The sequence below is a fragment of the Lates calcarifer genome, linkage group LG1 (assembly GCF_001640805.2).
Source record: "Lates calcarifer isolate ASB-BC8 linkage group LG1, TLL_Latcal_v3, whole genome shotgun sequence".
Lineage (NCBI taxonomy): Eukaryota > Metazoa > Chordata > Actinopteri > Centropomidae > Lates > Lates calcarifer.
This window is the reverse complement of record NC_066833.1, coordinates 1,754,093-1,767,377: the sequence shown is the minus strand read 5'-3', so window position 1 is coordinate 1,767,377 and position 13,285 is coordinate 1,754,093. Positions and strand designations below refer to the sequence as shown.

The 13,285-nt window shown below is 39.8% G+C and overlaps 2 protein-coding genes across 2 annotated transcripts; both read left to right on the top strand.

Moving 5' to 3' along the window:
• Window positions 1-1,038: 1,038 nt before the first annotated feature.
• LOC108881966 (olfactory receptor 6N2-like) lies at window positions 1,039-1,965 on the top strand. The gene has a single exon (XM_018674175.2). The coding sequence runs from the start codon at window positions 1,039-1,041 to the stop codon at window positions 1,963-1,965; it is 927 nt and encodes a 308-aa protein (XP_018529691.1).
• Window positions 1,966-8,488: 6,523 nt separating this feature from the next.
• On the top strand, window positions 8,489-9,424 carry LOC108881961 (olfactory receptor 2AT4-like). The gene has a single exon (XM_018674171.1). The coding sequence runs from the start codon at window positions 8,498-8,500 to the stop codon at window positions 9,422-9,424; it is 927 nt and encodes a 308-aa protein (XP_018529687.1). The 5' UTR covers window positions 8,489-8,497.
• Window positions 9,425-13,285: the final 3,861 nt, after the last annotated feature.

Here is a 13,285-nt window from a genome sequence, read left to right as displayed (position 1 = left end):
TTTGACACACCTGGGCCCTGTGTGCCATTGATCCTTGTAAATCCCTCTCAGAGTTCAGTTCTGGTTCTCTCTCTCTGTCCTGCGTGAGACACCCATTTGGTTTTGGTTTTTTTTTTGTTAACCGGATCTGTTGTGTTCTCTTTTGTCATGGCCATTGAGCCCAGTTTGTGACAGTCCCCAATCCTGTTTGTGATATTCATCGACAGGATCTCAAGGCGTAGCCATGGTGAGGGGTGTGGCTGATTTGGGGACCTGAGAATTCAACGCCGTAGGATCCCTAAACAGGAGCTGGAAAGCATTGCTTGTGGAGAAGTGGCTTCTGGCACACCTTGCTAAACCTGCTGTCACCATGACCTGACATCGGATAAGCAGAAGAAAATAGATGGATGATTGGGCTATTTGACAAGCTACAATTTGTGCTGGTAAATTCATGTTCATGTACACAAAATCAATAGACCACGACTTGCCATGATTCTGGGTTGGGTGTTTTGAACTTTGTTGCATCCAGTCGTTATGCTAAGGTAATACATTTTTCTGGAGCCACAGATGAAGACCTTCTGAAGAGCATATTGATACATCTAGCTTACTTGTTCTGGTCTCCCATCTCCTCACCTTGCTTTGTTCCACTTGGTTAGTTGTTAGCCATTTTCTAGTTTTATCTGTCTGCCATAAGCGACTGTAGACTTTAGTTTATCAGACCCTTTTTGACTGCTGCTGAAACGGGGTCAAAGACATTTTAGACATTTTGACTTGGCATAGTGTGAAAAACACAAACTCGATGAAACTGTGGGCAGGTGCCCTGCCACTACCAACAACAACTTTCATTGATGAAAAAAAAAAAAGTAATATAAATAAGCTGAGTTGGATGACGTTGCTGACATCGTAGCAGATCTTTGGTGGAGACTTTAATGAGATCCATGGAGGGACACACAGTCTGATAAAATCATCTCACACACTCAGATAGTTGCATTTCTGACTTCTGCAGATATTTGTGTTCATGCTTACATTCATGGTTACATTTGCTTTTTAACAGCATTTATGGATGCTGAATTAAATGTAACATATATAACTCTTGGTGGCCATGTGGAAGTGCAAAAATACAGGTATCTTTATTTTATGATTATGTTTACAGCTTATATTCTAATAATTTGCTGTAATTCCACCATTGTGTGTTTTATCGTGATTCATAAAAACCTCCATGAGCCTATGTACATTTTCATTGCAGCTTTGTTAATCAACTCTGTTCTGTTCAGCACTAATATCTACCCAAAGCTTTTGAATGACTTTTTATCTGAAAAACAGATCATATCTTACTCAGCCTGTCTCTTTCAAGTTTTTATATTTTACACTTTAAGTGCCTCAGAGTTTTTACTGTTGGCAGTCATGGCCTATGACAGGTATGTGTCTATATGTAAACCTCTGCAATATCCAACTATCATGAGAAAAACAACCGTGAGTATTTTATTATTGTTAGCTTGGTTTCTGCCTGCTTGTCAGACTGCACTTCCAGTGATACTAAATATTAATAACAAACTCTGTAGCTTTACTTTGAAAGGAATTTTTTGCAACAATTCAGTCAACCATCTTCCCTGTGTAAGTTCAAGAGCACTATCTATATATGGTCTAGTTGTTCTATTTAATGTTGCACTTTTCCCTATGCTCTTCATACTTTTTACATACACAAAGATTCTTATAATATCCTATAGAAGCTGTAGAGAAGTCAGGAAAAAAGCTGCACAGACCTGTTTACCTCACTTGTTGGTTTTAATCAACTATTCTTGTTTGATTACGTATGATATGATTATAATTAGACTGGAATCTAATTTTCCAAAAACTGCCCGATTTGTAATGACTTTGCAAATAGTAATGTATCATCCTCTCTGTAATCCAATCATATATGGACTAAAAATGAAAGAAATTTCCAAACACTTCAAAAGGTTGCTTTGTCGAGCCAAACTTAAGTGAAACGAAAAGTGGTGGAATTTTCCTGTGTATTAGGTTATACATCACATTTGTAAATATAATTGGCCATAACACAAAGTGAACTACTGTGTCTGAACTGATTTACTCATTTACTGTCCTTCCTACTGTAATAAGAATGAAGAGATGTGAGGTGATGATGTCTGATTCTTGGAGGGTGTTTAATGTGTGTGTTTAATTCTCTGACTATGCTAAATACAGGCTCTACCCTTAATTATTTGATACATTTGCTGTAGGTATTTCAATATCCAACACAATATTTTATTGTGTTTAGTAACTAAGTCAGTCAATTATATGAAATTTTCTGGCAAAAAAGAAACCTGCTACCATTAATGACATTCATATTAGTACTGTTGTCCCTACTGTGTTGACTTAGTTAGAAATGATAGCCATCAACTAAAGAGTGTTTTTCTCTCACTCATTCGTAATGTTACAGTTTCTTCCATGTGGTTTTAAACCTTCACAGATCAGTATTTAAAATCCTAAATGAATGGTGAATAAATCACAAAGCAAATACAGTCTGATGTCAGTTTCATATGAAGAAAAGCCAATGTAATCAAAATGTTATTTTATTGAATGTAGTATGTTTGCTGTTGCATGTGTATGTCAGTCTATATTACATTGGCCTTTTGTGTATAAAAGTCCAAATCAAACCAAACAGCTTTGGTGCCCTGGTGACCTAGGGGTTTATGGTACCACCTATCAACCACAATGTTGATGACTGACTATTAATCTAGGCATAAAGTGATGGTTTAGTGAAAAGAAGTTTATTAACTCTGACTTAAAACGCACTCAGAGTTTTCCATTGCAGAATGTGGGATCACTTTAACTCTGGGTTCCCTCATGTATAACACTGTAAGACAGCTTCATTGTGAGAAAGAACAAATTAGTTCTTCAGCAGCCACATTTCTAAAGTAGCTGTTTTCCTGATCCTGATTTTCATGTTCTACCAAGGCCATTTTAGGCAAGTCTTGCCACACGCCCCCAGGCAGTCATTTACAATAGAATAGATCTTTATTGTCACTGTTCCAAAACAACACCCTTTAGCAGCTCTTGGAATGGCAGTACAGATAAATATGAAATGTCAAAAAGAATAAAAATAAAATAAAAATAATGAATATAAAAATAGAGATGAGATAAAAGTAAAATACAATAGACATTAACACAACACAATGGGGTAGTATATTACAGTGGTATAGTGCAAAATGACAGGATGTAAAGTGCAAAGTCAACATTGAAAAGTGGAGTCTGGGAGTATCGGGGGGTGGGGGGTTGTTCTGAGGGTAGGGTTTATTGCACCTCAGTCTTAAGTTCATGGCACTTTAGTCTTGGGTGGTGGGAGCTGGGGTTGGTGGGGTGGGTGTGGGGGTTGTGTGTTTGACTGCTGTGGGAAGAAGCTGTTTCTCAGTCTGTAGGTTTTTATCCTGATTGTTCTACATCTCTTCCCAGAGGGCAGAGGGGAGAAGAGGTGATGTCCAGGGTGAGTGGGCGTCCCACCCTCACCACCCATCACAGGTCCCGTCGCAGGTCCCTCCTGTTCTTTTCTGTGCAGCCAGTGAACCACATGGTGCAGCAGTAGGTCAGGAGCTTCTCTATGGCTGACTGATAGAAGTTGGTCAGCAGGTGGTGAGGGAGGTGAGCTTGCTTTAACTTCCTGTCCACAAACAGCATCCTTACACAGGTGTTTTCCTGGTCCAGGTGTGTAAGGGCTGTGTAGAGTGCTGTGATGACTTTGCCTCTGTCGATCTGTTTGCTCTGTATGCAAAGTGGTGTTGGTCCAGGTTGGCAGGGATGGCAGACTTAATGTGAGAGAGGGTGAGTCTCTCAAAACATTTTGTGATGATGGGGGTGAGGGTAACTGGGCGATAGTCATTAAGGCAGTTCACTGTACTTTTCTTAGGTACTGGGATGATCGTGGCTGACTTGAGGCACATGGGGACTGCAGACTGTAGTAGCAAGAGGTTAAAGATGGTGGTGAATACTTCTGCTAGCTGATCTGTGCAGTCTTTCAGGATCCTTCCTGTGATTCCATCTGGACCAGCTGCTTTCCTCGCATTGACTCTGCACAGGGTGGATCTGACCTGATGTTGTTGCAGCTGTATGGGGTTGTCCTTCCCTGGTAGTGCAAGATCAGTGCTGGCATCTCTGTTATGGTGGTCAAAGCGAGAAAAGAAGTGGTTCAGAGTGTCTGGCAGTGTGCTGTTTGTGGAGTTTGTGGCTTGTAGCCAGTGAAAGTCTTTATCCCCTGCAGCGCAGAAGTCTATATATGAAAGGACGGCTGCTGTGTGTCCTTCCAGGTCTGTCTCCTCAGCAAAAATGTCCCAGGCTGTGTCTTCGAGGCAGGACTGCAGGGCTGAGGTAGCTTCCTTAGTCCACATTCGTGGAATTTGGGCACGACAGACTTCAGGTTGGCATGGTTGAAGTCTCCTGCTGCTATAACAATGCTATCTGGTACTGACAGATGTTGGCTGATGGAGCAGTGTAGCTTCTCCATGGCTGACCTGTGGTGGTACATAGACAGCTATTTTAGCGACTGATGTAAAGTCCCTGGGCAGGCAGAATGGTCTGCACTTCAACATCAGGTACTCGTTATCCAGGGAGCAGTGAGTGTCTTTGACTGCGATGTTTGTATACCAGCTATTGTTTGTGTAGATACAAAGTCCTCCTCCCCTGCTCTTACTGGAGTTGATGGTCCTATCTGCTCTGAAGATGGCGCGGCCTGCTAGTTTAGTAGCAGCGTCCGGAGTGTTTCCAGTCCAGCCAGGTCTCTGTTATGATAATCACACAGTGATTAAAACCATGTGAAGTAATCCAAAGTTGCACCTCGTCCATTTTTTTGTTAAGCGACTGGGTGTTGGTGAGAAAAAGACTTGGTATCACCAACTTATAGGGGTTAGCTCTTAGCTTGGCTTGTAGCCCCCCTCTCTTGCCCCTCTTTTGCTTCCTGTGCCTCTGACGTCTGTGCCATCTCAGCAGGGGGATGGTGAGCTCTCCAGCCGTGGAGGAGTGTCGAACCTCCAGATGGATAAAGTCCCAGTTATTGTTGTCCAGAGTGCAGTAGTTGTTCAGAACCATTAGTAGCTCGGCTCTGCTGTAGTGTACACACACGGCTACCAATACACGCTCAAAAACAAAGAGAAAAAACACAAGAAAGACAAAAAAGCTGCCGAATCTTTAAGAGCACTGGGCCGCTGCGTCTGGACGTGCCACCATCTTGAAAAAAGATGGGTTTTATACTGCTGACATCATCGTGCAGGACCGCCTGGAGTGGTGTGCGTGCATAGAGACGTGGGGCCAGTCCAGAGCAGGGGTGGTCCAGTGGAACAGCAGCAGAGGGACAGGCCATCAAACGATTCCACCAATGTTAGACAAGGGCTCACACAGCCTCAAAGAGAGAAGACTGAAGTTAACAAAGGCTGTAACAATGCGCTAGGTGTCATTGTATCAACCTTTTACTCAGCTCATCCCATCAGAGCAGACTTTATGTCTGATGTTTGAAAAAATACAGTTTATCCATCACGCAAATTGTGGTTTTGATACATACACCTCAAGAGGTTGTTCTTATCAGCCAAAATTATCTATTAAGACTAAAACAAATGTACGGACAACCACTGTGTAATAATATAACTGCAATAATGGGAATTCTGTTCTATACAGCACTGCTATCTACCCAACACTTTCAAGTGGCTTTTTGAACAAGTAATACTTACTACTACTACATACTCTTACACAGTCATCTTCTGTTATAATCCAGCTGTAATTCTTGAAAGGTAGGCTATTTGATCAAAAATCATAAGCTTCAACATTTTAAAGGCTGATTATTTTGTTGCAGTCATTTAAAAATCTAGCACGATAATTTTCCTCTTTGTAAAATAATTGTATTGATTTTTAGACAATCTGCAAAGTAGAACCCTATAATTATCTTTTGGTACACACCAAAAGTGTCACAACTGAACTAGGACGTGAACCCAACTGCACAACTCAGACTCAAAGTATGAAATAAACAAATCTTTAATAGACAAAGTAACAACAGAAAATCACTCACAAGGAGGTAAATTCACTAGGTAAAGTACAAACAAAGAATCACTCACAAGGAGGCAAAAACTATGAAACAAACAAAGCAAGACAAGGGGTCAAAAACTTGGCGTGAGTGGAACTCGAGGTGCAGACTGGCTTGGCTCTCTGAATGAACAGGATGAACTAGGACAGGACAAAGGGAGACACAGACTCTAAATAGACACAAGGTAAGGGGGAACAGGTGGAGACAATCAGGGCGGGGCAAGCAATCAGACAGGCGGGAAACACATGAGGGGAAGAGGCAAGTGACCTGAAACAAGAAGAGAGTAAGATTTCAAAATAAAACAGGAAGACACAAGACAACATGAAGACAGGACAACACGACAGTGAGTTAACATAATTTCTTGGACATGACAAAAAGATAACTGGGACCAAATTGCCCCTCCCAAGTCAACAAAGGCCTGATTGTCAGTTGATTCTAATGATTATCTTGCCAGATTCTCCTGTTGTGTGAGATGTGTTCAGAGTGATTTTACTGGTGTCTTTTAGTGTGTGCCGGGCTTAAGTCAGTAATGTCAGTCATATTATCATGACTTTGTGGATTGATGTCTGTATTAAGGTGTCAGCATTTTATATTCACAGCCTTCCAGATGACGTTTTTAAATCTGACTTGTTGTTTACTAAAATAGACACTTGCTTCCTTTTGAGACAAAGCAGGTTTTCAGTTTATTATGGAATAATAAATGAATAAATAAATCCACCATGTTGATGCTCTCATTTTAACACAGTCTCAGTAGGGTGGATTAAAACTTACTATTTCATAATTGAGAGGAAACTTGCAGCAAATGACAAATTATTTCATAATTCTGAGATAATGTACAATCGACCAAAGGGACAAGAAGTGTATCACTTCAGAACTTGCCTGGGAATCATTATGTTTTTAAGTTTTTCTCAGTATCACAGTAATCCAGTGATAGTTGTCAGTACATCCATTGGTAAACTGCAAACGAAGCTGATAATAACTAATTCGGCATACTTAGGTTTTACTCACAGTGTAACTCACTGGGTCCATGGGAACATTACATTTTACATCTGCCCACACAAGTGAACCATTTAACCATTTAATGTACCATTTTCCAAAACACTGTTATTTTGACATTTACGCTGGTATTGACTGTAGAGATTAGGGGTGTGACAAAATGCCATATCTGTATACCTCATAATAATATCTATGCAAGTAAACAACAAGCTGTTTTACATTGCCATTCATATTGTCCTCACATATGTATGAGTTAGCTGTTCAGAACTTAATCCGGGCCAGGAACTAATTTCCCAATTCAACTGCCATCACAACTTAATTAGATAACTAGATTTAGTATCACAACAAGTACACTCAACAAGCACTTTATCAGGTATACTTGTAGACCTGCTTATTCAAACAGTTATCTAATCAGCCAATCACATGGGAGCAATGCAGTGCATAAAATCCTCAGATTAGGGCTGAGCGATTTTGGGAAAAAGTCTAATGCAATTTGACTTCAGATGTAATTTTGAAAGTCAAGCTTCAGTCCAGGATTCACTATATACATATTAAACGCGATGGAGCATTACAATTTAAGATATCAGTTTATAATATGTTGATGCAACTGCAGTGAAACAATCTTTTGTTTAGACAACCTTAATGGATAAAACATGACAATATGACATACATAACTCTTGATGGATATGTGGAAGTGAACAAATACACACAGTCAGGTCTCGGCCCAGTTTTGTACGCACCAGGATCTGACTGATTCTGTTCTCTCACCAGCCCAGATTAACTGTACAAAGTGGGAAAATGCACCAGAGTTTGTGTTAACTGCATCCAAAAGATGAGTTGTGAAGACGCTTTCAGCCCATTTGAACTGAACCCTGGTGTGTTAACCTTCATGGTGCAGTTTATTTGGACAGCAGTCACATTAAGAGAGAGGTAGTCCTGGTCCACTTCAGCGGATCTAACCCTAGAGCAGTTTGATTGCAGTGTGATCTGCCAGATCCAACTCACAGCTAGCTAGCTCACATTTACACGGTAGTGTACTCAAAGCTGCCTGTTGAAATTTAAATGATAATATTCTTTAATGTCCACAGACACTGGACAATCATTGTTACTGTAACAACTGGGTGCTGTTGTTGCATCTCCTGGGTGTCTAGACACTTACTTCTCCCAACCCTGCCAACGAAGAAGACAAAGAGTTTGATGAAGTTCTTTACATGTTAATAGTTGTTGGTAAAATGTTTTAATGAGATCCATGGAGGATGAAGCAATCTGATAAAAATAGACATTCAACAGACACCAACCAGTTCACATTCTGAATTCTGGAGATGAACTCACTCTTAGTGTCTTTCAAGGTCAGATAACTGTAAATGTAAAAGGCCCAGTACAGGCTACATGTTCCTTCAGTGACTATTCTATTCTCAGTAGTTCTGCCTGTTGTATTCACATCATTTTCTCATAACCTTAATGGATGATGAATTAAATGTAACATATTTAACTTTTGGTGGGCATGTCGAAGTGGACAAATATAGATATGTTTATTTTTTCATCATATTTACAGTTTATATTCTAATAATCTGCAGTAATTGTACTATTGTGTATCTTGTTTGGATTCATGAAGACCTCCACGAGCCTATGTACATTTTCATTGCAGCTTTATTACTGAACTCTGTTCTTTTCAGCACTGCCATTTACCCAAAGCTTTTAACTGACTTTTTATCTGAAGAACAGATCATATCCTACTCAGCCTGTCTCTTTCAATTTCAAATATTTTACTCTTTAGGTGGTGCAGAATTCCTACTCTTGGCAGTCATGGCCTATGACAGGTATGTGTCTATCTGTAAACCTCTGCAATATCCAACTATCATGAACAAAACAACCATCAGTATTTTCTTGGTTGTAGCTTGGCTTCTCCCTGCTTGTCAGCTTACAGTGCCAACTGTACTGACTGCCAATGAAGAACTTTGCAGCTTTATTTTAAATGGAATCTTTTGCAACAATGCAGTTTACAAAATTCAATGTGTGATCTCCAGAGCACGTATTATTCGTGATATGATCATACTGCTTAATGTTGCACTCCTTCCTGTTCTCTTTATACTTTTCACATACACCAGGATACTTATAATATCTTATAGAAGCAGCAGAGAAGTCAAGAAAAAAGCTGCACAGACCTGTTTACCTCACTTAATAGTTTTGATAAACTATTCCTGTTTGTGTACATATGATGTTATTATTGTCGGACTGGAATTAGATCTTCCAAAGATTGTAAACTTAATAATGACTTTACAAGTGATTTTGTATCATCCTCTCTTTAATCCAATCATGTATGGAATGAAAATGAAAGAAATCTCTAAACATCTCAAGAGGTTGTTCTGCCAGACCAAAACAAACTAATATATCAGTGCTGGTAGGAAGTTTCTTCTGTGACAGTTATATAGACAAATGATGACTGATGATGAAGAATTGGTTTATATGACTGAGACACAGTAAAGAGTAACATCAGCATTAACAATGCAGTCACTCAGCAATGTGTTGAAGTGATCAAATCTGTAACAGTGTCATCACAAGTAATGCAGATTTTGTTACATAATTTTGTCAATTAATTGTCTCAATATTGCTCACACACATACAGAAATGCAGCCACCTCAGGGCTGTAGCTACCACCAAGATACTGAGCTCCTCTTCTTAGTGTTTGTGGCTCAAAATGTGTTGCAGTTAATAGTTGCACTTCCATAACAGAATTTTACAGATGCTAAAATGTCTTTGAGAGAAACCTTTCATTGGATTTTCATACTACTTATTCACTCGCAAGCTCACATTAGTTCATACAGCTGACAGATAACTGTGAGGAAAAAGCTAAATTTATTACTATTGACTACTATTTGGAACTGAAGCAGGAAAATCCCAGCTCAAAACCTTAAGTATTCTTAAAGGCTATTCTTGGTGGTGACATGAAAAAAGCCTGATATTGGATATTATCATTCTTGAGCTGCTATGTATTCATTATAAGCCTACTATTGGAGCTCTGATGTCTGTTTACTGCAGATAATATAGAAGATGTTTCAGTTATTATTTCTCATGCACCTGCAGTCATTCATTGAGAAAGGATTTTTTCATTAATCCCAAGTTGAGTGGTGGAATTTTTCCCCCTTTTATTAAAGAACTTTGGCTGTGTTGAAAAGTGTTGCAGGTGTTTGCTTGTCTCTGAGAAAGAAATAAACTGGACTGGACTTAACATTTCCAAAAGTAAATACCTTAATACATTCTACACATGAGCCCATAGTTATGAAGAATGGATGAACAGATGGATGGTATATCAAATAAGCCTTATTTACTGCAAGTGATGGCTAAATTCATTTATGATTTGAGGTGATAGATGCTTGATTTAACGTCAGGGTGGGTAAAGGCCAGCAAAGAAGACAAAACCAATTTAACTGGTGAGATAACCAAAGGAAAACTGCCCACAGTCCTAAAGTCTAACATCACATCTTTACTGCGCTATAGGGCTGATGCTTGCTCACCCACTGTCTTCAGCCAAGATTAATGGACAGCCAAATAGCATTAATTCTGAGTCTGAAGTCAGGGACATACTGTGTTTCAAACATTAAAATAATAAGATGCAAATTCAATACATGTGCAGAATGAAGCTAAGGGTGTTTTTACACCTTAGTCTGGACCAAGGTCTGAACCAAGGTTCATGTTTTTGTACCTTGTCCATATTTAATCCAGTTAGTTTTAATTTCATGTTGCCAGTTTGCAAGCACACTACAGAACTTGATCTGACATACCTATCACGTATGTGTGTGGTAACTCCACATACTGGACATTGATTGGTTTATGGATGGGCAGCACATTGTCAGTTCAACTTGTCCTCTCAGAAAATAACTTTGTTTCTGTGTTTTTATGGGTTTTTTCCACAGTTCACAGTTAAATATTCGAGCTCCTCCTCTCCCCATGTGCTACCACAGCTAATCTTTACTTCTCTTCCAGTTATTTTTCCTCTTCTATTGTTGTAATGGGTGATGAACCTAAACGTTTTGGTCTGAAAGTCCAAACCATCCAAAAAAGTGTTTTCACATTGCAGACGAACCAAACCATGGTTCAGTTTGATCCATGCTGAATCCACCTCTTTTGGCAGGACTAAATTTTGGTCCTTTGTTTCAGACCAAACAAGGTAGGTGTGAAAGCACCCTCAGATGTTCTACACAGGTGTTTCCAATGATATCTTTACCTCACTGACTGATAGGGTCATGGTTAGATGGGGAACGTGGTGAACATCATACCTACTAAACATCCATAATTAAAGTCTATTCTATCCTATCAGCATGCTAGCATTGTCTTTGTGAGGATGTTGGCATTTAGCAGCACTGATCGACTAGCATGGGTGTTCATTCACGTAAACTGAGTCAGCAGTAGTCAACTGCTATAGCTATGTTAGTGGCCGGGTGGAGCAATGAGACCTGCTCAGGTGACTGAACAGAGAGGAGATAACTTGGTCGTTACTTTGTCAGTTTGTCTGCTTTAGTTCCAGTGTATGAGTACTTTCCTGGTGTAGTTGCTTCAATGGGGAACTGAAGATGATGGTGAACAATGCTGCTGAGCTGATCTAATCTGAACCAGCAGTCTGTCTGGGAGGTTAGGGTCAGTCTTAGGTCAGACCTTGTGGGTCTACAACTATCACAGATTTATCACTGATTGATCATCAGAGAATCCAGAGAATAAAAGCTAACAAGGTATGGTTGAGGCACAGCAAGGCAAGCCCTCTCCAGTGGCACCACCATTTATTTGCTGTACATCTTCTCATTGCTGGCACCCTGAAAAATCTTTGAACTCCACAGTATGTTCCAAATAAGTCTCCTTCATGGTAATACTGAAGCAGCATTACAGGATTAGTACCAAATGTTCATTCATTTGTCCCTGGCTCTATGATATCCTAGGGTAACATGGTGGTACAGTGGTTAGCACTAGAGGGTGAATTTTCACGTTGGGATCCCCTGCCTGCAGACTCTCCTTCCCCGGGACCTCCAGCCCAGCACCATCACCCCTCATCCTTTTCCTGTCCTTCACTTCGAGCACAATTAAAGACTCTTGTTTAAATCTGCCCGTGATGTGTGAGTGTACTCTGTGTCTGCTCTGGGGTCCTGTAAACTTCCCGGAAACGTGACAAAAGAATCCTGTCCCATTCTCTTGTTGTGTTTATTAGGCACAGTTTGTCAGTTCTGCAAGGCCGTCTTCTGTGTGTCTTCACCCACACAACAAAATACCATGTATTCATTAATTTAGAATTCAGCTATTGTGATTATTAGTCCAAGTCCAGCTCGCTCTCATTGACTTCATTATTTTAGTTACAGTAAAATGACAAATCTGGCAATCAGTTTCATGTGAAGGGACTGCTACCTACATGGTGAATAAGGCTGGCATCCCAGAATGCATGGGTGTTCTCAATCATCTGATCTGGGAGGCCAAAGAGAGCAAAGGCAATTTAGCAGTTGTTTGGTTTCAGTTGCACGAACACAGACTCGGAACACGGACTCAGTTCAGCAGGTGGCTGAGGTAAGGATGCCCAGGAAACTGAAGAACATCCTGGACAATAACTCTCACCTGCTACACGACCTTAAGGTGTTTCGGGAGAGCACCTTCAGCCACAGACTGGTACCTCCTCAGTGCAGGACTGAATGCAGCAGGAAGTCCTTCTTTCCTGCAGCCATCAGGCTTTTTAATAGCCAATAATGACATACAGTCTGCTCTCTGTTATGATCAAATGGTGCAATATCTTGTTCATTTTTCACCTCGTTGGTACATGTGCATATATTCAGTATATCCTGTATATTGGCATAGTTGGTATATTTTGTATGGCTCTTGTTACTCTTCTACTTGGCTTCACCTGACCCTTTTAAAATTTTTATTTTAATTTTTTTAATCTTAATTTATATTTGGTGCTACTGTAACAAAGTAATTTCCTGTCAAGGATCAATAAAGTATTATTCTACATGTCAAGTGCTTCAAGGTTGTGTTGACTTTTTCAATATTAAACCAAGACCATGTCCTGCATGAGCAGGTATAGTAGGTTTTTTGTCAGCATTTTGTAAATATATTCTAACGTTTGACAATTTGTCAGATACATTAAAACACTCCTTTATAATGTTCATAAATTTTTTATTAATTTGACTCGAAACATACAGTACTTACTGTTGTTCATTAGTAGGATATAAACAATGTTTCTCTCTGGGACTTTAAAGGTGATCTATGTACATT

Excerpts from the sequence above, each read along its gene's own strand:
- LOC108881966 (XM_018674175.2), top strand. The coding sequence starts at position 1,039 with ATGGATGCTGAATTAAATGTAACATATATAACTCTTGGTGGCCATGTG.
- LOC108881961 (XM_018674171.1), top strand. The coding sequence starts at position 8,498 with ATGGATGATGAATTAAATGTAACATATTTAACTTTTGGTGGGCATGTC.